We start from the raw sequence: 23,613 nt of genomic DNA on the forward strand, positions 1-23,613 counted from the left end.
CACAGTGAGCTGTTAGACCTGACAAACCCAGAAGCTCCCTGCTTCCTGGCCTGGCTTCTGTCAGATTCTGCCAGCTGAGTACAGCCGTGCACTGCCGTGCAAGCTCCTTTCCCTTCTGTAAAATCCCTTTTCCACCATAGTGTTCAGCTTCCTCAGCGCTTCCCTTAAGGCCACGTAGAAACTCCATCAGACAGAATTAACTGGACGATACTATCTAGCAGACCGAATCCATGGCTAGGATGCATAGAAAAGAAGCCAAAATGCTTTTCAGATTCACTTATAAGCAGCCCAGAGCAGCAATAAAATAGCAAGTTTCATGATAAGCAAGGGGACAGTGAGTTCTTTCCCTACCAAGTACCACAGAGATGACAAAGGACTGTCACGCAGCCAGTGGCCTCAGGGATCTTCCCAAATTAGAGACTGGACCAGTGTGGCCCTAACTCAGGGCTTCTCCTGTTTCTGGGAGCATCAAGGAACCAGAAGTTATGGTGGGGCCCAGCTTAGGACAGACGCCTCCGAAAGCAACCCTTATCCTCAGCTCCTGCTTGTCGAGACAAAAACCCAAATCACAATGTGGGATATTACCAGATGGAATCACTTTGGTAAAGAAAGTCTTGCAAAAAGAACAAGAGCAAGAAAGAAGTCAAAGGAGAGCAGAAGATTAATTGTGAAGTGAAGGGTAAACCGGAACAGTGTTTCAGGAAGGTCACTCAGCAGATGTCAAGGGTCTTATCACCACCCATACCTCCGGGTAAACCCACTGACAGACGTCCACCCTAATGGAAGGAGGCAGGAAGGAGAACAGAAACCCACATAAAAAGATGCTCACAGAATATAATGAATCCACTGAACTTGCACTTAAAACAAAATGTGGTAAATATAAACAATGGAATATTCTCAGCCTTTAAAAAGGAACGACATTCGGACACATGCTACATATCATGGATGAACCTCAAAGGACATTACGCTAAGTGAGATAAGACAGTAATACTTACACGAGGTACACAGAACAGTCAAAAATCATAGAGAAAGAAAGTAGAACAGTGGTTGCCAAAGGCTGGGAGGGGAAGGGGAATTATTGCTTCATGAGAACAGAGTTTTAGTTTTGCAAGATTAAGAGAGTTCTGGAGATGGGTGGTGGTGATGGTTGCACAATAACATGAATGTATTTAATACCACTGACTTGTACAATAAAAAAATGGTTAAAACGGTAAATTTTTATTTTACCCATAAAATATGTATCTATTTTGACCCATAAAAAATACTTTACCACAATTTTTTAAAATAATGCAATATACCAAAACCCATTGACTTACACACTTTAAATGGGTGAACTGTATGGTATATGAATTATATCTCAATAAAGGTCTTTTAAAAAGGATGCTCACCGTAACATTATTGTAAACAGCTCCATACAGTAAACACTTTACATGCCTAACAAAATTCGTTAAAATTAGGTAAACGATAACTGTATTACAAAGTAATAATGTGGCCCTTAAAAATAATACTTCCTAAATAATTAGTTAAAACAACAAAATGCTCCTATTAATTGGCAAAAGCAGGACACCCACGTACGCAGCAAGATCTCGGCTACATAAAATAATTATGGATATGATTTTATATGAAGTCTGGAAGAAATTAAAATCTTCCTTAACACTGAGCAGAAACCTGTCATCCTGAAGCCGCTGGTCACTGATTACCAACCAACCTTCCAGATATGACCCAAAAGAAATCCATTCCCTCTTCTACAGGTCAACCGTTCAAAACTTACAGCTAGTGCACACGGATTCCCCGAGGTGAAGGTGCTCAACCCTGGCTGCAGAGGAACCACCCAAGGAACTCTTCCAAAAACCTCGGCTCTCAGAGAGGAGGAAATCAAACAGCCACATGTGAAATGCCTACAAAGAGGGGTGGTCTCTGCAAGCTGGGAGCGGCTGACAGCCAGCAAGAAAACAGGGACTTCAGTCCTACAACCACCAGGAACTGGATTCTGCCAACAACCTGAGCTTAGAAGGGGACACAGAGCTCTGGACGGGACTGCATCTGTGGTGGATACTTTGACTGCAGCCTTAGCAGACCCAGAGCAGATGACCCAGCTGGGCCATGCATGGAAACCAGGAGACTTTAAAACATAAATAAGAAAAAAATCTCACCAGTCACATTCTCCAGGAGTGCCAGCCGTGTTTGTGTGTGTGTATGTGTGTGTGTGTGTGTGTGTAAAAGCCCCCTTTAAGCTTCAAAACAAAACAGGTCTGTCTAAAAGGGAACAGCTGAGGACAGTCCATGGGTCCTCGGCACTGGGTTGGTCGATGCAGCTCAGAGCCTGAGCGCCAGGCCAGCGGGGATGTACCAGTGCACAGCGTGACGCCTGCAGGTCCAGGGGTGTCCCCGTGAGAAAGTCCCGCCTCAGCCTTTGAGATCCAAGGTCTTCTAACCAGTCATGCCCTGTCTTTAAGTTCCATAAATATAAAGTGACCCTCCTCTCTTCGGATCGACTCTGATTAATTCACATACTTGAGAAAGCTCAGTGCTTCGGGGCCCAGGGAGAAAGGAGAGGAAAAGAAACATCCATTTTCTGTTCTCCTCCCAGATGTGTCCTGTGTACCCGTGGGGCGACCAGGCAGGGCACTCTGATTCTGGCAGTCATGACCCTACCTGTTACCCCACCAGCTGACTGTGACAGTTCTGCTGTGCATTAGGGAGCGGGCCCCTTGCTGGCTTTCTGGGGGCTTGGCCACCCAGCGCAGCACAGCGGACTCTCCCACAAGAAATCCCCACGCTTCCTGAGCAGTTAGAACAAAGTGCCTCTCCCAGCCGGCGGGACGGGTCTTGGCCCATTAACCTTCCTGGACTTCCTTGCCAGAGTTTCTGGAACCCGACGCTGCAGACTTAGCAGGGATAAATAAGCAAGCACAGGGCTCACATGGCTGGGAAGCCAGCAGATGACAAAGGCGTGCCGGGACCACGTCTCCCACACTTCCTCACACACCCCTTTCTAGAGCCCTCCACGCCGCTTTCCAGAGCCTCGTACAGCCTTTTCTGGATGCTCATTCACTTCCACAGAAAAGAGGCTGCTGCAGGGACTCACACCATCTGCCGTTGCAGAAACACCACCGGAGAGGAAACCAGGCTTATGGTTATCATCACAACCCAGATTAGAAGGGCTAAACTCTACCAATGGCTCACAAGCTACTTCGGGGGATGAGGGTGGGCCCATCTGATGGCTCCATGACAAGATGTCGGTCCACAGGGCCTCCCTACCCAGCACGCATGAGCCCAACTGCATGGTGGTCTCCGACCTCAGATCATTACTACAACTGCTCGGGGCCCCAAAGCCAGGCTCCGCATCTGACACTGCAGCAGCACCAGGCTCGTCACTGCATTCCTCCCCACCCACCCTCTGCCTCCAGCCTCAGACTCCACTCCCATCACCACCCCCTCCACCCGCGCCCACCATCTCTCTCTACACGAGCTTCATGGCAGACCTCCACGTCCCTCTCAGACTCCTCTGGGGCTTCTGCTCCACAGGTCTCCTGAACCTGCTTTCTGGCCTGACTGCCACCTTCATCTCTCTCTCCTCTGAATCATCTCCCTCCTCACTCACCTCCCCACCCCCTGCGCCCCAGATAAGCCACATCAACACCCATAAAACATGGCCACGTACCCACCAGGCCCTGGTGACCAAACCCCTGCAAATCCACGTCATCCCTGGACGCAGTTCAGCAGTAACCTGGCCACGGCTCTGCTGGGGCTGCCCACCTCCCTACAAGGCCCACACACGCCTGGGTCACCTCCCTGGAGTCCCACTGGGACTGGCCCCCACCTGCCCCCGTGGACCCTGTCCCATCAGTCATGTCCTAGGCACTCACTGTCTGTGTCGCTCCTTCAGCAGAAGGGGACATGGCCCTGCCCCCAGAAAACGAGCAGGCCCACAGGTGAGGATCAGACCCTCAATCCTAAACCCTCACCACGCAAACACCCCGCTGCCAAAATTCTGGGCACCGCAGCCCCCGTGTAGTGCTCGTGTCTCCTTCCCCCACTTGCAGCCTGGCCTCTGCCTTCTCTGCCAAAACCTCCTAGCGTTCACTTCCCTGTAGCTTTTCTGCAACATAAACTCCCCCCCCCGCCCTTGCCACCGTATCTCAGACTCCTCTCCCGTGCGGCCCCCAAGTACGTAAGGCCCCAGGCCTGCTCCGGGCCCTCCACTGTCCACACAACCCCTCCCTGCTCCCACCCTCCTCTTCCTTCCGGGCCTGGCCCTTTCTCCCGAAGGCCACATCCTGCTGCCTACACTGAGACCCTCCACACAACCCTCACCACCCCAGTCTCGCCCCCTTTCTCTTCGGTCACCCCCTCCCACACGCAGCTTACCCGTGTCCTCTCCATCCTCCCCACCTCCCTTCAAGACTACAACTCCAGGTGCCCCGACTGCCACCAGATGCTCTCACACACGACTGCCAAATGCACCTTCTGGAGGCAAAGCTCCCAAGCCATTCCTCTTCCCTGCTCACCATCTGCAGGGGCCTCCTAGCACCCTCCAAGAAAGCACGTGTCCTCAGTCTGGCTCCTGGGTGCTGCACAGCATGACTGCCACCCTCCCATCCAGGCTCACCTCCCCCACTGCCCTCATCTCATACCAGTTCTCCAACCAAGCAGAGTCTGCTACTTCTTGAGCAAGCTGAAGACTTTCCAGCCTGAGTGCTTGCCCACTCCAGACTCTCTGCCTGGAATATCCCCCCAGCCCCCACCTCCTTTCCTGACACTCGATGGCTCTGCCCCACGTTACAGGATTTTAGGTGCTTGCTTATCCCTGCTCCCAGCCTGGCCCACAGGCTCCTTGCACCCCAGCTAAGGGCTGAATCTAAACCATCCCCCTATTTCCTAGGACATGAGGAGGGACAAAGCCTCCTGAAGAACAGACCTGTGCTTTCCCAGCAACCCCGCCTCTTAACAAACATGGAATACTGAACAGTGCTGAAGTCTACACTTAAAAATGGTTAAGAGGGTACATTTTCTGTTATGTGCCATTTTCCACAATTTAAAAACCCAAACACTGAAAATGAGGGAGAAAAAAGGGAGCGGTGAGGTGGGCTCAGCCAGATGCTGAAAGTGGCTGATGAGCCAGGGGCTCTTCTTCTTCTTTCCACCTTCATGGGAGTTTGCAAATGGCCAACTTTTTAAATGAAGAAAGTGCCTGTAAAGTATGGTTCAGGTGACAACGTCGTGCCTTCAAACACAAAGGCGGATGGACCCTTTGATCCATGTTCCTGAGGGAGAAGGCGGAAAGCTCTTAGAAGACAACTGTCCGCAATGAGTTACATTTTCTGCTCTAAGGTCTGAGATTAGGGCAGATAGTGCTTCTGCACGGGCAGCTCATGCCGACCCCCGAGAGGCGACACTATGCTGAGCAAGCGCTTAGTGTCATCCCCAGGTCAGAGCACCAGGACTCCATCCAACAGGACGGCTGAGCCCAGCACCTGAGTCCTGCGCCTCTGAGAGGACAGAAGACGTGGCCCCAGCCTGTGCATCCCCCAGCCCACATCCTAGCCACTCCATGACATCGGGGGGAGGGGGCAGGGGAGGACATCACGCCATCTGTTCAACTAGGAAGAAGTACAGACAAGCCCTGCAGGCAGCCTCAAGTCCTTCACCTAAAGCCGTGGACAACTCAGCTCTAGACGTCCCCGCTGCTCCTCCACGGGGACTTCTGTGACAGAAGGCACTCTGTAAAATGCAGCATGGTACCCAACATGGTGTCCCCCCTTCTCCGTGGAGCAGAGGCCCCGGCCAGCCCAGTCTCCTCATGGCTTGCTATCCAGCCACCTCCCAGGCCTGGCAATGACAGGCTTGAGGAAGAAAACTTGAAGACACCCCGCGAAGTGAAACAAGCCAGAGGGAAAAAGACAAGCCCTGGAGGACTCCAAGTGCACGAGGCACCTCGGGTCTTCAAATTCAGAGACAGAAAGGAGAGTGGAGGGTGCCAGGGGCAGGGGTGTGGCGTGAGGAGTTACTGCTTCATGGGGACAGAGTTCCAGTTTGGGAAGACGAAAAAGTTCTGGAGCTGGATGGGGGTGATGGGTACACAGCAATGTGAACGTGCTGAAGGCCACAGAACTGTACACTAAAAAAAAGTCCTTAACACAACGGAAAGAGCGGGACGTCCGGCTCGCGAGCGTGAGTCTCTGTATCACGTGCGAAGAAAGAGCGATTTAAAAACGGGTGCTGTTGAGAAAGGCAAGAAGGTTTTTGTTCAGAAGTGTGCCCAGTGCCACACTGTGAAAAGGGAGGCAAAGGCAAACACAAGATTGGGCCAAATCTCCATGGTCTGTTTGGGCGAAAGACAGGTCAGGCCCTGGAATTTTCTTACATGGATGCGAACAGAACAAAGGCGTCACCTGGGGAGAGGAGACACTGATGGAGCATTTGGAGGAACCCAAGACGTACATCCCTGGAACAAAAATGACCTTCGCTGCCGGCATTAGAAAGACAGCAGAAAGGGCAGACTTGACAGCGTATCTCAAAAGGGCTACTAAGGAGTAATAGTTGGCCACTGCCTTATTTATCACAAAGTAGAAATGTCTCAGGACTTCTATGTGCACCATATTTAAGTTGATCTCAGACACCAGAATCCAAATCATGAATGGCTGATACAACACGTCTTTTGGGCAGTCCTGATTTCAATAAGATGGGCTTGTGGGTTAACGGAATATGATAAGCTTTTGGAAGTTTGATGGTAATTTCAGTTCAGCAAGTGCTCTATCGTTATCACTGTGTCCCCTTCTAAAGATATGATTGGACGTGATTAGTCATGTTCCACTTTTCAGAGATGGAGAATGCCATCTCCAAACCTGTAGGAGATTGGCTTTATATTTAGATTAATATAACAAATTATATTAACATGTTTAAATACTAAAGAAATGCCTTCACTGTCTCATAGGTTATCGAGACTCGCTTGCGTTTCAAGTTATGTTCACTATCCTGGTTAACAGGCAAGGGCTGGAGATAAGGGGGCCATGCTCACTTTATCTATTTGGTCCTAACTACGCCAATTTAATTAAAACTCCCTGTGTCTAAATTGTTGCCATTTTCTTAATGAAACGCATTTTATTGCACTTTATGTATAATATCAAATAAAGAATATTTAACACTTACAAAAATGGTTAAAATGGTACATTTTATGTTATGTATATTTTACCACACAAAAAAAGGGGGGAGCCTCGAGGAAGACCATTGCCCGAGAGGTCCCTGGATGGAAAGGTCTGTCTCTAAACAAGCAGGTTCCTGAGGGACAGGTCCACGAGGTAGAGCCACCAGGCTGAAGGCTGAAATGAGCCAGTCATTTCCCTGGTGAGCCCCCCTTTCCCTGGTGAGCCCCTGGAACTCTCTCAGCTGCCATTTGCCTTCCAGCATCCCATTGCCCCAGGGTCCCTCCCTGAAGAGCAGGCTCCACTCACAGCCGTCTCAGGCCTCAAGGCCCAGACAGGTCTGACCTGGACCCACATGAGCCAGCAGAGAGCACTCAGGCAGTAATAAGGGCCCAACCACCATGTACGAAAACACCCTCTGGAATAATATTTGGCCACAAAAAGGAATGAAGTCCTGAGGCGTGTTACAACATGGATGAACTCCCAAAACCTTACTCTTAAGTGAAAGAAGCCAGATGCAAAAGGCTACATGTTATACAATTCCATTCATGTGAAATGTCCAGAAAAGGCAAATCCACAGACACAGAAATTAGAGCAGTGGGTGCCAGGGGCTGGGAAGACAGGGGGTTATGGGAGAAAGGAGTGGAGTTTCCTTTTGAGATGATGAAAGCGTTCTAAAATTAGCAGTGATGGTTGCATAACTCTGAATGTACTGAAAACACTGAATCGTCCACTTTAAACAAGTAAATTCTACGGTGTGAATTATACCTCAGTAAAGCTGTTTAAAAACCACCACCACACTCAGGAATATAGCTATAAGTCAGGGACACCACAGAATCACCTGCCCACCATCACCCCGGGCACCAGGCAGGATGGGAACTGCACGCTCCCCTACGTCTCCAAGCAAAAGGCTTTCCGGAGCTCTCAAAAAGGGGGTAAGGAGAAAAAGAGACAAAGCCACCCTCACCCCCATACTTGCTGCAGGTGCAGCTATTCCAGCCCCGCAAGAAGTAGGAGGTGGGTAGAGGTGGGGGACAGCAGATGTCAGTGGTCACTGTGGGCTGGGGGCCAAAAGGCCCTGTGGCCCTCACAGCCGCTTGGTCACCCCAAGTGCCCCTGAGGCTCTAAGGGGCACACGCTGTACAGCTCTTCCTCACGCTCTGCAGCTCAGAGGGGGCTGGCTCCTCACCTGCCCCAGGGCGCCCCTCCAACACCACAGCCGCTCCAGCACTTTAGGGTCACCCCACCGGGGCCAAGCCCCCCTCTGCCCTGTCCTCCCCACACTGCATACAGGGCAACACCCTCTGGTCTGCAAAGTCCCTGGCCGTCAGCAGATGGAGCTGGATATGCCAAAGCATCGGCCATTTCCAGAGCTTCCTGTCTTCCTCCTTTGTTTCCTATTAAAATAAGAAAGTCTGTGGTTTTTCACTTCCTCTACTGAGGCCTCACAATCACTAAAAATGAAAACAAAGTGGTTCGAAATCTTCCCTCTACAAACTTGGGTGGGGTGGGGGGGAGTGGCTCTATGAGAAAAATCAAGAAGTCTCTCTCTTCCTCCAGCTCCTAGCTTCCAAGGCCCCCCAAAACCCCCAGGCCCAGCAGTCCAGGAGCACTGCAAGCGGACCCCACGCTACTCCACAGGAAGATGAGTGAGGCCCCGCATAGTGCGTGGCCCCAGGTACCTTCACATCAGGTGAGCAGCTGGCTTTCCTTTGAAGCCACAACGCAGAAAAATACACACCGTACCCTGAAGATGTAAGAATTCCATTCAGCCCAGGAAGACACACTACGGGCGGAACAGAGGGGGGTGCAGGCCACGGTAGACCCTTGGTCCCCCCTGAAGCTCATACTGGGTGTTCTCAATAAGCTGAGTGAAAAGGCCTCCATCTACTGAATGATGCATTTTTCCTTTAAATCTCTTGCTAAATGGTATTCAATCAACTGCCCTTAGAGGCCAGAGGTGGTGACGCCACAAGAGCAGACAGGGGCCAGATCCTTGGGAACACCCACTCTGCGCACTCAAACTCCTACTGTGCCTTTCAAGGAGGGGGCATCCCCTCCAGCCGATAGAATTCAGTCTCAGCGCGAGGCCACCCAGTGGCTCTTTGGTGAGTCCAGATCGTCTACCTTCAAAATTTGTGTTCTTTCCGTGGACCAGGTCGACATATGTTGCCTCTAAGTGGTTTCTAGAACGTTCACCTTGTTAGATGCAAGGTTATATGCATGTATGTTACATGCAGAAAAATCTCTTTCTGCTCTACTGGCATACCAGCTGACCCCAGCAGCTTTTTTTATAAGGAAGAAGTCAGGCATTTAACGTGAAGTGAATCTTCCTTCGAAAGCTCTTCTCTAGCCAACAGAGGCACTTGAGTGGAGGGTACCCTCGGGCTGTCCGTCCCTGGCTCTGCTGGGCTGGCCCATGGTGGCGGGTGTGACAGGTCTGTCCCTCTTCTTCCAGTGTCGCTCTGCTGTCTCCTGGCCAGCCGGAGATGGGTCCTTCCTAGAACTCCCTGGCCACTAACATTCCTGTCTAGGCCTTGCACCTGACACTGTGCGAGAGGCTGGCCACCTCCATCACATCTTCCCAGCCAGGCATTGTCCCTCTGCACCTCTCAGAACCTGCTCATAGCAGAGCAGGTCAGCAGGCACCGACCCCTCCCCCCAGCCCTTGACTGGTAGATGGAAAAGGTGAATGTATGCGCAGCGTCCTTCCAACAAACCTGTCCTCCTGGACCCTTCGTCACACAACTTGCTGGAGGATTCTCGGCCAAGTGCCACAGGAGGATGTACGGTGAGTGAGAAAATCGCTTTCTCTGGGAGATTTGCAAAATAAGAGAGATAAACAACATCCCTGGATGGCTGACACCTTCATGGACCTGCCTGAAGGTCAGGACCAGGAGATTCCTGTCACAGCATTTAGGTTACACAGTGTCTCTCCACTAGACTGAAAATGACCTGCTGGGAGGCCTGTCTCAAAACGTTCAGCACCATTCCTGTTTGACACGGCAGGTCCCCAAACACGTCTGCTGAATGACTGATCGAGGTCCCCTCCACCTCTGGGGTTCACTCTGTGCCCACTCTCATGGGATCAGCCTCACCACCCAGTCTGAGGAGAGAGGCCAGTGCCGGCCCATGTGACCTGGGGTGGGTTATTTCAGGCCTGTGTGTTTGTCTCACACCCCCTCAAATCCAATCAGCCGATGGCATATAATTATGATAATAATCTTGCTTCAGCCACTTCACAAGAATGTTTCAAGGGCATATGAAACAGCGTCCACCCAAGTCATGTTTACTCACAGGTGGGGCGCTGCAGTCTCCCCGCCCCAGACTGGGACAGGCGCGTCTATGAATGAACCCGCAGTCGCGTCCCCCCTTGGGCCCCAGCCACCACCCCTGTCCACAGTCATTTTGCAAGGTCGCAGAGGTGAGAGCTAGAATCCAAGACAGCTAATTAGCAGGCCCTAGTCTGAGGATTCCAGACGCTCTCTAAGGTTTAGCAAGGAAGCCCAAGCCTCAGCAAAGAAGGAAAACTAATCACCAGATAATCTCCAAAGCCAACAAGCTTTCTTGCCGGGGCATCACTAGGCCCCTGAAAAATCCAAGCTGCTTATTAGATGGGGTTATGGGGGGTTGGGCCAGAACAAGGAAGGGTCTGAGCAAACAGAAGCCTCAAAGACGGGCATTCATTCCATCTATGACCCATGAACAGAGCACCCAAGACACAGACAGACCCACATGGGCTCAGATCACCACCATCACATCTAACACTGTCACAAGCCTCGAGTGAGGCACGTCCTGTGGGACACTGCAGCAGGACAGACTCTGTCCTTGTCTGCAGGATGTCACCACCCTGAAGAAGGAAGCCAGACAGACACAGGATTAACAGGAAAGAGCTGCAAACATACAGCTAGAGAAAGATCCACAGTGAGGGGAGATGCCAGGGCATTACAAAGGTTTTGTGTTGTGTGTTGGTTTTTCAAGGACAAGGTCCTTGGAGATAAGCCTTTCCACAAACCCATGAATAGAGGCAAGAGAGAATTTCTGGGAAGACAGTACCTGTCACATTGTAGATGCTTAATAAATACCTCCGATTCACTGAACGGGGGAGAGGGAGTCGCTCTGGTAAAGGAAAGGTAGGTATAAGCCAGGATTAAAAAAAGAAAGATATGAAAAAAGTCTTGATAATAACTTTAAAATTTAAAGAAAAAATTAAAGAACTGAAGGAAAGTATCTTAGCAATGATGGGGTCCAGCCCCTAACTTTTCCGATGAGGAGCGAGACATGGCAGCACATGAAGCGTCAGAAGACGGCTCTCCCGACACCCGGCTATACTGTCCAGGCCCCACCAGGCTGCCTCACACCACACACGGCTCTACTCAAATTCTCTAAACCCGCAGCCAGGGAGGCCCGCGCAAGCTCCGTCGCTCTCTACGTGGCAGGCCTTTCCTCTGCTGCCCAATAAGAGACTCAGGAGTGTTGGAGGCTGACTTGTGTTTCCCCTCAAATATGTTCAAGTCCTAACCCCCAGCATCTTAGAGTGACTGTATTTGGAGGCAGGGTCTTTACAGAGGTGATTACATTAAAATGGGGTCGTTCGGGAGGGCCCTAATTCAATCTTGTGGGCTTACGAAACCAAGAAATGTGGACACCGAGAGACCCTAGAGGTGTGTGTGCACAGAGGGACCACCATGTGAAGACGCAGCAAGAGGACAGCCCTCAGCGAGCCAAGGCAAGAGGCCTCAGAGGGAACCAACCTACCAGCACCTTGGTCTTGGACGTCCAGCCTCCAGAATTGTGAGAAAATACGTTTGTGTTGTTTAAGCTGCCCCATCTGTATTATTTTGTGATGGCAGCCCTAGCAGACTAATACACTGGGCCACTGCAAAAAGATGGGCATGAAAGCCAAGGAAATACTGCCTTCACTAAGAGGTGTTTTCCTCAAGTGAACATACCCACGAAGGACCAGAGACGGGAATTAAGGACAAGAGTGCTGCTCCCAGCAACTTCAAAACCCGATGTGGGTGATAGAAACAACTAGTAAGTATATGTATATTAAAAAAACCCAAAAAAAACAAAAAAACACTATTTGGGGGAAATAAGCCGGACACAGGACAAATATATGATCCCACGTATGTGAGGTACCGAGGAGAAGCAAATTCATAGCGACACAAAGTGGAGTGGTGGTTGCCGGGGTCTGGGGCAGGGGAGAAAGTGAGTCACTGCTTAATGGGGACAGTTTCTGGTTGGAGGGGTGAAAAAGTTCTGGTGGTGGTGGTGGCCCAACAATGTGAATGTGGTTAATACCACTGAATTACACACTTTCAAAAGCTTAAAATGGGTATAGTGAATAGTATTGTAGTAACTGCACATGGTGTCAGATGGGTACTAGGCTTGTCGGGGGGGGTCACTTCTTAACTTACATAAATGTCTAATTACTACGTTGTACCCCTGAAACTAATATAACATTGTAGGTCAACTGTAATTGAAAAATTTTTTGAAGTATTAAAAAAAAAGAGAAAAGCAAAAAATGGCTTAAAATGGTACATTTTATAATGTCTATTTTACCACAATAAAAACACCTATCCCATGTTACATAACTAACATAGTTTAATTAAAATTACTCCCTTTTTTCCAAGGAAAAACCCCTCCACGAGCCACAGAAATTGTGTACTCTAGTCCGGGTCAAGACCCCTTGTGGGGTTCCGAGTTAATTTAACCTACCACCCCCCCTGCCCCCCCGAGACTTGATCTTCAAAAGCAGCCTCAGACAAAACTCAGGCCTGCAGTCTGGCAACCTGAGAACACATGACGATGCCCAACCATTCCCTGGGAATGGAGCCCTCTCAGACCCCAGACGGAGCGACATCCCGGCCCCAGACACTTCTGTGTCCTCTTCCAGGCGGGCCCCAGCGTACGGCTCACCTGGAATCTTTGTCCTGGTGAGGGCAACAGTCACACACACGGGTCCTCTGGGCCACAGGACTCCCAGCCAAGGCAGGTGTGGGGGGGCACAGGGGATGGTACTACTGAAGCAACAAGTGAGGCAAAAGGGAGAAATGGGGAAGGCACGTCCTCCTGGACCCACGCAAATCAACAGCACTCCCAGCTCCTTCTTTATTGAAAGGTTCTGGAATGTTTCATTCTGTCCCAAAACAAGACTCATCCTTCCTAAGCCAGAGAACCCTTGTAAAATTTGATCTAGATTCCATTTCCACCCTGTTGATGACTTAAGTGCTCTCAGGACTCCGCCCACTTCTGTCCACCCGGCTTCTGTTCACCAAGCAGAGCCTGTACTCCATTTAGAGGTGACCACAGGCTCTGGTAGAAAGAGACGATGAGGGAGCCTGTGCGAGGCCTGTGTGACCTTCCACTGCCCCACAGTTACTCATTCTAACTGGTCACTGGTCCATTCAATCATCCAAGGGGAAAACAAAGCCGTGATCATTCTGGTGACAACACGTCACCAGAACCCAAAGGGCAAATTAAGCTGCCTAATAAATGTGAAAACACCGGGTAGCAACTCAAATGAGAGCCCACGAAGAAACACGAGATCTGGGGCCACATCTCATGACTGACACCTGGAACAGAACTGAGGGGCACACAGGCGTGGCTGTTCAGATCAAGACTTCCTCAAACAAGAAGAGGAAAAGTCCCTGGGTCCACTGGCTCCCCTCTCCTGAAAGTCCTCACCGAAGCCCTCCAACGGGGAGGTTAAGGAACAGGGATGAAGTCAGAAAGAGACAGGTGCAGCTGATAAGACTCCCCCCAAACCAGCTCACCTTCTCAACTTCCCAGTCCTGACTCTACAGCTGGGAAAAGGAGAAAGGGCACTTCCCAGTGTGTGCCAGCGTGTGCTCCGTCAGCTCCCACCAAAGCTCCAGGGGATGAACCAGACATCTGTCTTCAAAACTCACAGTCTGTGCTACCACCTGGATGAACCTTGGGAGACACAACGCTAAGTGAAATAAACCAGACATAGGGGGACAAATACTGTATGATTCCATTTATACGAGGAACCAAGAATAGTCAAGTCAGAAACAGAAAGTAGAATGGCGGTTGCCAGGGGCTGAGGGTGGGGACATGACGAACTGCTGTTTAATGGGTATAGAATTTCAGTTTTGCAAGATGAAGTCTGGCGGTGGACAGTGGTGATGGTTGCACAACAATATGAATGTTCTTAATTCCACTGAGCTGTGTATTTAAAAGTGGCTAACACGGGTTAAGATGGTAAATTTGTTATGTACAGTTTACCACAAAATAAAGAAAGCACACCGTCCACAGTCACAGCGGGCAGACATGGGTGCCCTGACCCTCTGCTCCCACTGCTCCTGGGGGCAGATGGCTCTCCCACCCTCTGCTGCTAGACTTGTGCGGATGGGCAAGGCCCCTCTCCAGAGCTGCTGCTTGCAGAAGCTTCCCTGCTCTCCCTCTGAACGCATAAATGATGTGTGTGTTCCTCTCCCATTAACTTATAAGCTCCCAGATGGCCAGGACCACACTCTCTCCTTCAATGCAGACCACACAGTACAAAGGAAGGGGCTTGCACACAGCAGGGCTCACAGCTGTTATTGAACCACCCCCTGGACCAACCCAGTCATGCTTTTCAGGGGCAGGGTGGGGTGGTGGGAAGAATGCCCTAAGGCCACTACACTCCAGAAGGAATGACTCTGCATTCCCACAGGGGCCCAGAATCCCAGGTCTGCCACCTCCTAGCTGAGTCCTTACCTATAGATTAGGCAGCCCCACCACGGAGTGACCTAAGAGCCCAAGAGGCCCCCTGCATGGAGCACGCTCTCACCATCAAGGCACACAGTGGCGCATGGTCATTTCAGCTCCTTCTCTCAAAACCGGGGGCCCTCAACTCAAATACCAGGACCCACTCATCTACAGGGATTCTGAAGCTATTGGATCCAGGTCCCCATGTCTGCTGCTGCAAAGAATTCGGGTGACTTCCATTCCCTCCCCCACACTGTGATTTTCCTCAGTGCCATTTTTCAGAGGTGCAGCCCTGGCCAGCAGGCTCCCCAGCCATCTAAAGGACATCAGTCCAGACAGAGACAGATGGCTGAGCCCTCCTTCCCCACCAACCACAACCCTCCGAGGAGAGTGCTGGCTGCAGAGTTTAAAGGCTCCCAAAGCTAAAATAACCAGGAGTTTAAAAACTTAACAGGAGAGAGAATATTGGACCTTGAGGACATTTAGAGAAGGGTCTAGAAAGTCCTAAGAATGAAGTCCAAGTTATAAAAATTAAGTCCTTCGCCATTTACTGAGAACCTAACCTATGTGACACATGGAGCCAGGGTCTCGCCGACAGCTATATGAGAGGCAGGCCGGATAGCTGCTGAGAGCGGGAAGAGGGTTCACAGGGGGGCCCACTGATATACATTCCAACCAAGCGAAACCCACTTTCTGGAAACCCAGAATTACTCCTCAGCAAGACAACATCGTTTCAGATTGCAGGTCTGAAATTTTCTTCTTTATTAATATCATTCTCCTGCATCACGGCGCTCAGAGCCAGTTCAAGCTGGCTCGCTTGGCCGACAGCTGGCCAGACAAGGCTGGTGCCCAGTGACCACAGGGCAGTCCTCCAGACCCTGGACGAGCTCATGTGCCTGCAAAGCACGCTTCTAAATACTATAGCCGTCCATCCCCCCATGAAGGACGGAGGGGATGCCGCTGGGCCAGGCCACAGGTCCAACCAGCATCCCACAGCTACCCCCAGCTGCAAATAAAAAATCACCAACTAGATGTACCTAAAACCAACAGGATAGAGTGCTGATCACAAAAAGCTGCTCACAGAGCCAAAAATAGCCTCACTTGTTTCAAGAGGATTCTGACAAATGAAGTACATACAACCCCATCAGCAGAAAAAGAAAAATCAATGAAGTGGAAAACCAGAGTAGCCCAACAGGGACTGGGACTCCAAAAGATTCCTGACAGCCTCTCCTGCCCCCAACCCACTCAAACCCCACACCCACCCACCCACCCTCTCCTACCCTAATCACAAACTGGGCCTGGACCTCAAAACCCAGTGCCATCCCCCTAGTGCCAGTGGCATTTGTACACAGCCCAGAAGTTATATACACAACCCCATAGGTTTAATCTTAGGGCCAGGGTCAGACCATGGACTGGGAGCCCGAAATAAGCACCAGTGCGCACTCGTCCTTGGGAGGATGAGGAGGCAGGAACACAGTGACGGATCAAAAATGGAGCTAGGGTGAGATGCACAGAGGAGCCTGTGGGTACTGAAGGGTGAAGTCTCCCATCAAAGCCAGGCAGATCAGAATGGGTGTGGCTCTGCTTCAGCCCTCGATAACATCTTCACCCCACTGATTTTTGGTGCCCCACTGAGTCAACTACCTGTCACCTCATTTCCTACTAATTCGTATTTTCACCTGCTCTAATTTGCATTTGGGCTGCTGGGTAGCAAGCGAACCTGACACTTCTATGGCCGGGGAGCAGCTAGCACATCTTGAGTTCCCCAAACGTGTCATATAACTCTTCCAGGACAGGAACAGTGGGGTGGCAGGGAATGGCCAAGACGCCAACCAATCCTCACTAAAAGCATCCGATCTAGGTGGCAGAGATGACCCCTCTTTTATACCACCCCCACTGCTTTAGCATGGAGCCATCAGAGGGCAAGGAGATGATTGCCCCAGGGCATCCTGGTCCAAACCCACAGGCAGCACAAGCTGTAGAGCCAAAGGAACAAGCCACCCACCATCCCAGGCACCACACCTCCCAACCCAATTCCATTGCAAACACTGGGAACCTGCCTTCCGGAGGCAGGGATGGAGTTTGTCCAGGTGCAGCATCAGCGTCAATTCTTTCTGTCCACAATATCTGAAATTCACACCAAAACGTATCTCCCTAGTCTTCCCTTTCCAACATCCCCTTTTCTATTCCCTCCTGCTGACTCAGTGGTTTCCAGGTATGCCCACCCAAGCTGATGGAGGTACCCACCTGCATCTCCATGGAAGGTGGCATCCTGAGGCAGCCTGCCAGACAAGCTGTCCCCATCACTGGGCCAGATCTGCCCCGTCTTGCGGACGCCCACGATGGTGGCCTCTGACACCACGACCTGGCCCTGCCGGTGCCGCTTCTGGCACTGCGGCGTGGGGGGGCTGCTGCTGTCGAAGGACTGCTGTGAGTTCTGCGAGGGCGAGCGGCTCTTGTCCCGGAACATGCGGTAGGTGGTGGGGCTCGGGGACACGCGGCTGGACTGGCCCGAGGAGAAGTCCTCCTCGCTGGAGGTGAGGTTCTCGTTGGAGCTGCAGTCCGGGGTGTAGCCGCCTCCGCTGTCCTCAAAGCTTCGAGGGGAGTAGGACCGGCGGGGCCAGGTAAGGCGCTTCTCCTGCTCAGAGGTGCTCTGGCTGCGCTGGAGTGGGCCCTTGCCCTCCCCTTCCACCATCATGCCCCCCACGTAGATGCTCTGGTAGGGCTGGTACTCCAGGGGCGGCCAAGGGGGCTTGCTGCCTCCATTAGCGTTAATCAGGTTGTCCTTCAGGAAGCGAGGGTTCAGCTCTGCGTCTTCGTAGTCGCCGTCGAGGCCGCAGCTGCTCTCCGAGGTGCGCCCCCGGTAAGGGGGCCTGGGAGTGTCCCCAAGTCCCGGGCCAGCGCCGTGCTGGGACTTCTTGCGCTCCATCTGCATGGCCTGGCTGCCCAGGGAGCTGATCCGGTCGGACACCTCTTTGTCGTTGACCTTCACCAGGCCGCGCTCGTGGTGAAATTCGACGTTCACGTAGAAGGGCTTCTCCGAGTCGGCGGCCCCGGGCTGGCCATGGCCCTTGCGGATCCTCTCGAAGTTGGACCTAAGCGCCGCCACGCTGGTGGGGGCCCCCCGGTCGTCCCGGTCGGCGGGTGCAGGAGCCCCGGGCCTGCGGGCGGCCGCGGGCCTGGCCTTGCTCGGGGATCCCTCTCCGTCCGGCCGAGCCTCGGGCTCCTCCGCAGGTGGCGGGTCAGTGCCGTCAGCGGGCGCGGGCAGCGGGCGCGGCGCGGGCGCGCGGGGTTCGGCGGTGCCGTCGGGGGGCTGAGCGGAGCGCCGGAAGCCCCAGCGCTGTCGGTCGTAGCTTTTCTTCTCCTTGGCCAGCAGCGTCTGCAGGTAGATCATGCGGAAGCGCTCCTGGTTCACCTCCTGCTCCAGGCGCCGGATGGAGGCCTTGCAGCGCTCCAGCTCCTGCTCGATGTCGCCCACCGAGCGCAGCTCCATGCGCGGCGGGTCGGAGTCCGGGAACTGCGCCTTCCACGCCTCCGCGAAGCCCACCGGGTCCACCATGGCGCCGCCGGCCTCACCTGAGCCGCACGGCTGTGCGCGGGGCCCGCCTCAGCGGCGGCGCGGCGGCCTCGCCAGGCCCGGCCCGGGGAGCCCGGCGGCCCCCATGGTCCCGCGCGACGGTGGCGGCGGCAGCGGGCGAACAATGCCCGCCCCCTCCCGGGCGGCAGGTGAGGCGGGCGCTCGGCTCCCGGGGCGGCGCGGGGCGGGGCGCGCGCGAGGGCTGGGGAGGGGGGGCGTGGGCTGCGCGCGCTGCTATTGTGTGCGGGGCTGCTCCGCACGGGGTGGGATGGGAGCTGCCCTCCGCTCGGCCGGGCGCCGCTAGCCCATGGCCGCCGTCAGCGCGCTCCTCTCCTCTCGCTCCCGCGCCGCCCGTGTACCGACCGCCGCCTCCTTCCCGAGCGCTGCGCTCCGCCCGGCCCGCTCTGGCCGCACTCCCGCCCGGCCCGCACTCGGCGCCGCAGGAAGGGGAGGGCCGGGGGGCGGTGGCCGCGGCGGCTGACGGAGGCGGGCGGGCCTCTTAAAGGGGCCGCGCGGCGGGCGCCCGGGGAGGGGCGGAGAGAGAGGGTGGGGGCCACCCGGAGGCTGCTCCCCAACTGAGCCACTGCTCTCCCTGGTCCCCGCGCTTCGTGGGAAACTGAGGTCCCTGCTGCGAACCCGACTGTCCAACGCGAAGGCCGTGCTGTACTCTTGGAACAGGAACACCTGAACCCTCACTTCCCCACGCCCTGGGCCACTCGCCGACGTCAGTGTGGAGCCCGGACGGGCAGGTCACTTCGCAAGGAAGGAAGGGCCGGCCTGGGCGCCAGTGCCAGCAGCCCCTGTGTGCCAATAGGCCTGCAGCACTGTGGACCTGGGGGTGGGTGATGAAACAACAACTGCCACAGGGGATTATCGCAAAGATAACAGGAATTTCTACCCCAGGTCGCTCAACACCCACATCTCCCTTCCTGCCTCCTGATTCGTGTATTTGTCCCTTGGTCTTTCCTGAGCTCCAGAGGCTCCAGTGTAGTTTTTCCCCTGAAATTGCCTGACTCAGAACTTAATCTGTTTAGTTCCCTGTAAGAGGGTCACTAATCGCCATTGTGACCCACAGGGCTAGGTGGAAGACGGGACAGGACAGGCGAGTAATGAAACAGAACCTTTCTTCTACCTAGGGAATCCCGGAGATCTTAGACACTAAGCAGAGAGCACATGGTAGGGAGTCTTGATGGGGCAAAATGAAAACACCCAAACAAACCTGCTGAGTGAGAGGAAAAGGAAACTGGATTTGTCACCCAGAGAACTGGGTGTGAGTTCGGTCTGCCTGTGCCTCCTTTCCCTAGGCATTGAAATGAGAACAAGGGCTGTTGTCCCTGTGTGGACGTGAAGGGTTTTCTTGCCCTCCCCCCAGTTCCAGTGCCACCCAGAGCAGATGCCCTGATGTCTATTCTAGAGGAATAGAGCCCAGGGCCAGTGGCCTGGCGGCCTGGCTAGGGTTGGAGTCTCCCCCACTCCAGGCTCTGTGACCTGGGCAGTTCCTTTCCGTTCTCCAAGCCTGCTTTGTCCTCATATGTAAAATGCTGTGTGCACCATATGTAAAGTACCCAGATGGGACAAACATAAAACATACTCCAATAAATGGCATGTGGTGTTCCTTCCATGATTGCTTGTTAATGTTGGTGCCTTGGGAGTGTTGTGCACAACCCTTGAGGCACCACTTCCAGATACTTCCAGGCACAGCTCAGTGCTGCCCTCTGCAAGTCTCTCCACCCTCCTGCCATCTCTCCTCCTGAGACCCCCAGGTCCCCTTCCACCCAGCTCCTTTACATCGCAAATACCCTGCAAGGAAAACTGGGCCCGAGTAAAGCCCGTTTTGCAGGTGGGGAAATAGAAGGAGTTGCTACCCTGCCTTTGGGGCTAGACAAAGCGAGGCTGGGATCCCAGCAGTGCTCGAATCCTCAGTGACCTCTTCTTGAAAATGGGTATAATAAATACTGACCTCACAGGATGTGGCACACTGCAGCTCATGATCAATATTAGCTGCCTTCCTCAGATGGCCTGCTCAGGTCTCCCAGCAAGTGGGTCAGGCAGGCCTAAAGCCCAGGCCTCCAGAACCCCATTCCCTGGCCATCAGCATAGAGAATCCCAAAATTACAAACTGCTTTTTCCCTTGCTGACAGGGCTCCATCAGTTTCCAGGGGAGGGGATTGTGGGTTCATCAGAGACATTATCATTAACCACCTGGGAAAGGAAAGTATACTTGGAGGGAGGGGCTTCATTTATCAGTGAGGTGTTCCTTTCTCTGGTTTGCAGGCCCCAACTCAGTCCCACCTAAAATATTGTAGACACATAAGTGAACTTAGTTCACGAACCCTGCAGCTTTGTAGTTTGGGTTTGCAGGCTCTGCTCTCTTGGCAAATGGCTTGTTGTTGGGTACAAGGACACGGCAAGATAGTGGCTATCTCCTCGTGAGACAGCTTCTTCTGGCCCCAAGGATACTCCTCCCATCCTTGGCCCCTTTTCTAAAAGCACTCCCACCCTAGGTCTCTGGTCCTTTCCTGCAAAGCTTTCTTATCATCCATCCCTCCTGAGAAGGGAGGAAGAAAGAGGAATGTGAGATCCAGACACATAACACTTTGTTATCCCCCATTTGCTGTCGGTCCCCAGCTACATCTAAACTCCTGAGCACTGAGATCTGTCTTGTTCCCCATGACCTGCCAGTGCCCCACACATAGTAGGTGCTCAGTCAGTGCTGGCAAATGAGGAATCTGACGTGTATTGTGGCCCCAACCAGCACACAGCCTAGGGAGAGAGGTGCATGTGTGTGGGGGAGGAAAGGGTAAGGCAGGCAGAGCCAGGCCATAGCAGAGATGTGTGTGCTACGTGGGGATCCAGCAGGAGGCAGAGGTCTAGGGAAGGCTTGCTGGCAAGTGACATCCGAGCTGGTCCTAAGGGTGAGGAAAAGAAAGGCAAAGACAGGGAGACTTCAAAGTTCTACATGTGGTTAAGGAGCAGCCGAGTTAGGAGGTGAGGCTGGTTTGGGTGACAGGAGGCCACATTGGAGACAAGGCAGGGACTTCCAGGCTTGTACGAAGTTTGGGTTTTATTCTAAATGCAAGGAAAACCCTCTGGAAAGTCCTAAGCCTGGACTGTCTGGTAGAATTTTCCAGCATCATGGACATATTCTATACTCTGTGCTGAACACTACAGCAGCTATTAGCTTCTCCTGAGCACCTAAAATGTGGCTGCTGCAACTGAAGAACTGAATTTTTAATTTGATTTAACTTTAATGAATTTAAATTCAAATAGCCACCATAGCTGCGAAAAATGGAGTGACTTGCTCAGGTTTGTTGTGTGGGCAGGTGGGGGATGGGAGCAGAGCGGGCAGTCAGGGGCTGTGACACTGGTCCAGCAGGGGCCATTAGTGACCCAGACTAGGATGGAAGCAAGCGAATTGAGAGAAGGGCTCGGACTCCAGGTCAGTTCTGGACTTGTAGATGGATGGGATGTGGGGAGAGGAAGGACCAGCTGTAGAACGGACAGTGGGTCATTGACTGTGACGGGGAAGCAGGCTGCCCACATGAGGCTTCAGGTGCCCATAGCCCATCCACAGGGAGGCGGAGTCAGGCAGAGAGAGGGTGGGTCTGGGGCACTGAGGAGTGGTCAAGACCTGAGACAGAAATCAGAATGTTGTTTACGAACAGCTAGTATTTGTAGAATGGCAGAGGCTGGACTAGGAGGGAAGTAGAGGCAGAGAGACTGAAAAGGCACTGGCCAGGGAAGGGACTGGGACCCAGGAAAGTGTCAGAGAGGTGTGGACTCAGTGAAGAAGGCAAGGTCCCTGTACAGAGGCTGCTGGGCCATCTGCTGGAAGGATTCTGGGTCTGGCCCTGGGAAGCCCGCAGAGCCAAGGTGGGCCCTGGCTGCACGAGCTGGAGGCTGATGGGGCACGAGCGCTGGCCCCGGGGGAACCTTCCAAAGGGTTCAACAGGTGGGGAGGACTTCACTAGGGCCTCCACAGCTGTCTATGAGCAGCAAGTGACATTTATTTTCTTCATCATTACTCCTTTCTGAATTCTTCATAATGAAAATGTCTATCTTTTGTAATTAAAAAATAGATGTTACTTTTGTTTTTATTTTTTATAGCTTCATTGAGGTACAATTGACGTGCAATAAGCTGCATAATTTGAAGTGTGCGATTTGAGGAGTTTTGACATCTGTACACACCCATGAAACCATCATGACAATCAGATAACAAACATATCCATCACTCCCTATAGATGTTTTTTTTCATCTAAAAACTAAAATGGGACAAAGAAGTGGGATTATTGCTGATTTCTCCCCTCAATTTCCTTTGTTTTGTGGGATATGGTCACATGGCTCTATAATTTATTTCACACACACACACACACACACACACACACACGCACACACACACACACACACACACGCACACGCACACACACACACACGCTTTCACACCCTCCGCAGCAGCCCTAGTGGTCCATAAACCCAGACCAAGTTTCCAGTTTACTCCATCCGAAGGCCTCCCTTTCTCCCTTTCCATTTGCAGGAAGGAGGAGGCTGGGACCCAACACCGCCCTCTGCTGGAAAGAACAGAGAACTGTCGATGCTTCAAAACCCTGGGGATGGAAACAACCAAAGCATCGAACAGATGAATGGATAAACAGAAAGTGGCACATCCACATAATGGAATATTATTTGGCTATAAAAAGGAATGAAGTACAGATACATGCTATAACATGGATGAACACTGAAAAAAATTATGCTAAGTGAAAGATGCCAGTCATAAAAGGCCACGTATTGTATGATTCCATTTACATGAACTGTCTGAAACAGACAAATCTATCGAAATAGAAAGCATGTTGGTGGTTTCCTAGGGGTAGGGGGATGGGTGGAATGGGAAGTGACTTCTAATGGTCATTGAGTTTCTTTTTGAAAATGATCTAGAACTAGAGAGTGGTGCTGGTTGCAAAACCTTGTGAATATACTAAAAGCTATTCAATTGTATATTTGAAATGGGTGAATTGTGTAGTATGGGAATTATATCTCAATAAAGCTATTATATTAAAAAGCAAAAATCCTTGGGGATAAGTTAAGCAGCCCCTCGTCCTGCTCACTGTGGAGTAAGGATGAACATTTTTCTCGCGTCTCCTTCAATCCTCCCACGAGCCCAGGGATTTACCTTCACTT

At 52.4% G+C, this 23,613-nt stretch overlaps 1 protein-coding gene across 1 annotated transcript in view; it reads right to left on the reverse strand.

The window, feature by feature from the left end:
* The window catches only part of BCR (BCR activator of RhoGEF and GTPase), a 117,249-nt gene extending 98,681 nt beyond the window's left edge, over positions 1–18,568 (reverse strand). Inside the window, exon 1 of the mRNA XM_074321712.1 lies at positions 17,109–18,568. Coding sequence (XP_074177813.1) covers positions 17,109–18,420 — 1,312 coding nt within the window. The 5' untranslated portion in view covers positions 18,421–18,568. The remainder of the gene's footprint in view (positions 1–17,108) is intronic.
* Positions 18,569–23,613: the final 5,045 nt, after the last annotated feature.

Source organism: Rhinolophus sinicus, linkage group LG16 (assembly GCF_036562045.2).
Source record: "Rhinolophus sinicus isolate RSC01 linkage group LG16, ASM3656204v1, whole genome shotgun sequence".
Classification (NCBI taxonomy): Eukaryota; Metazoa; Chordata; class Mammalia; order Chiroptera; family Rhinolophidae; genus Rhinolophus; species Rhinolophus sinicus.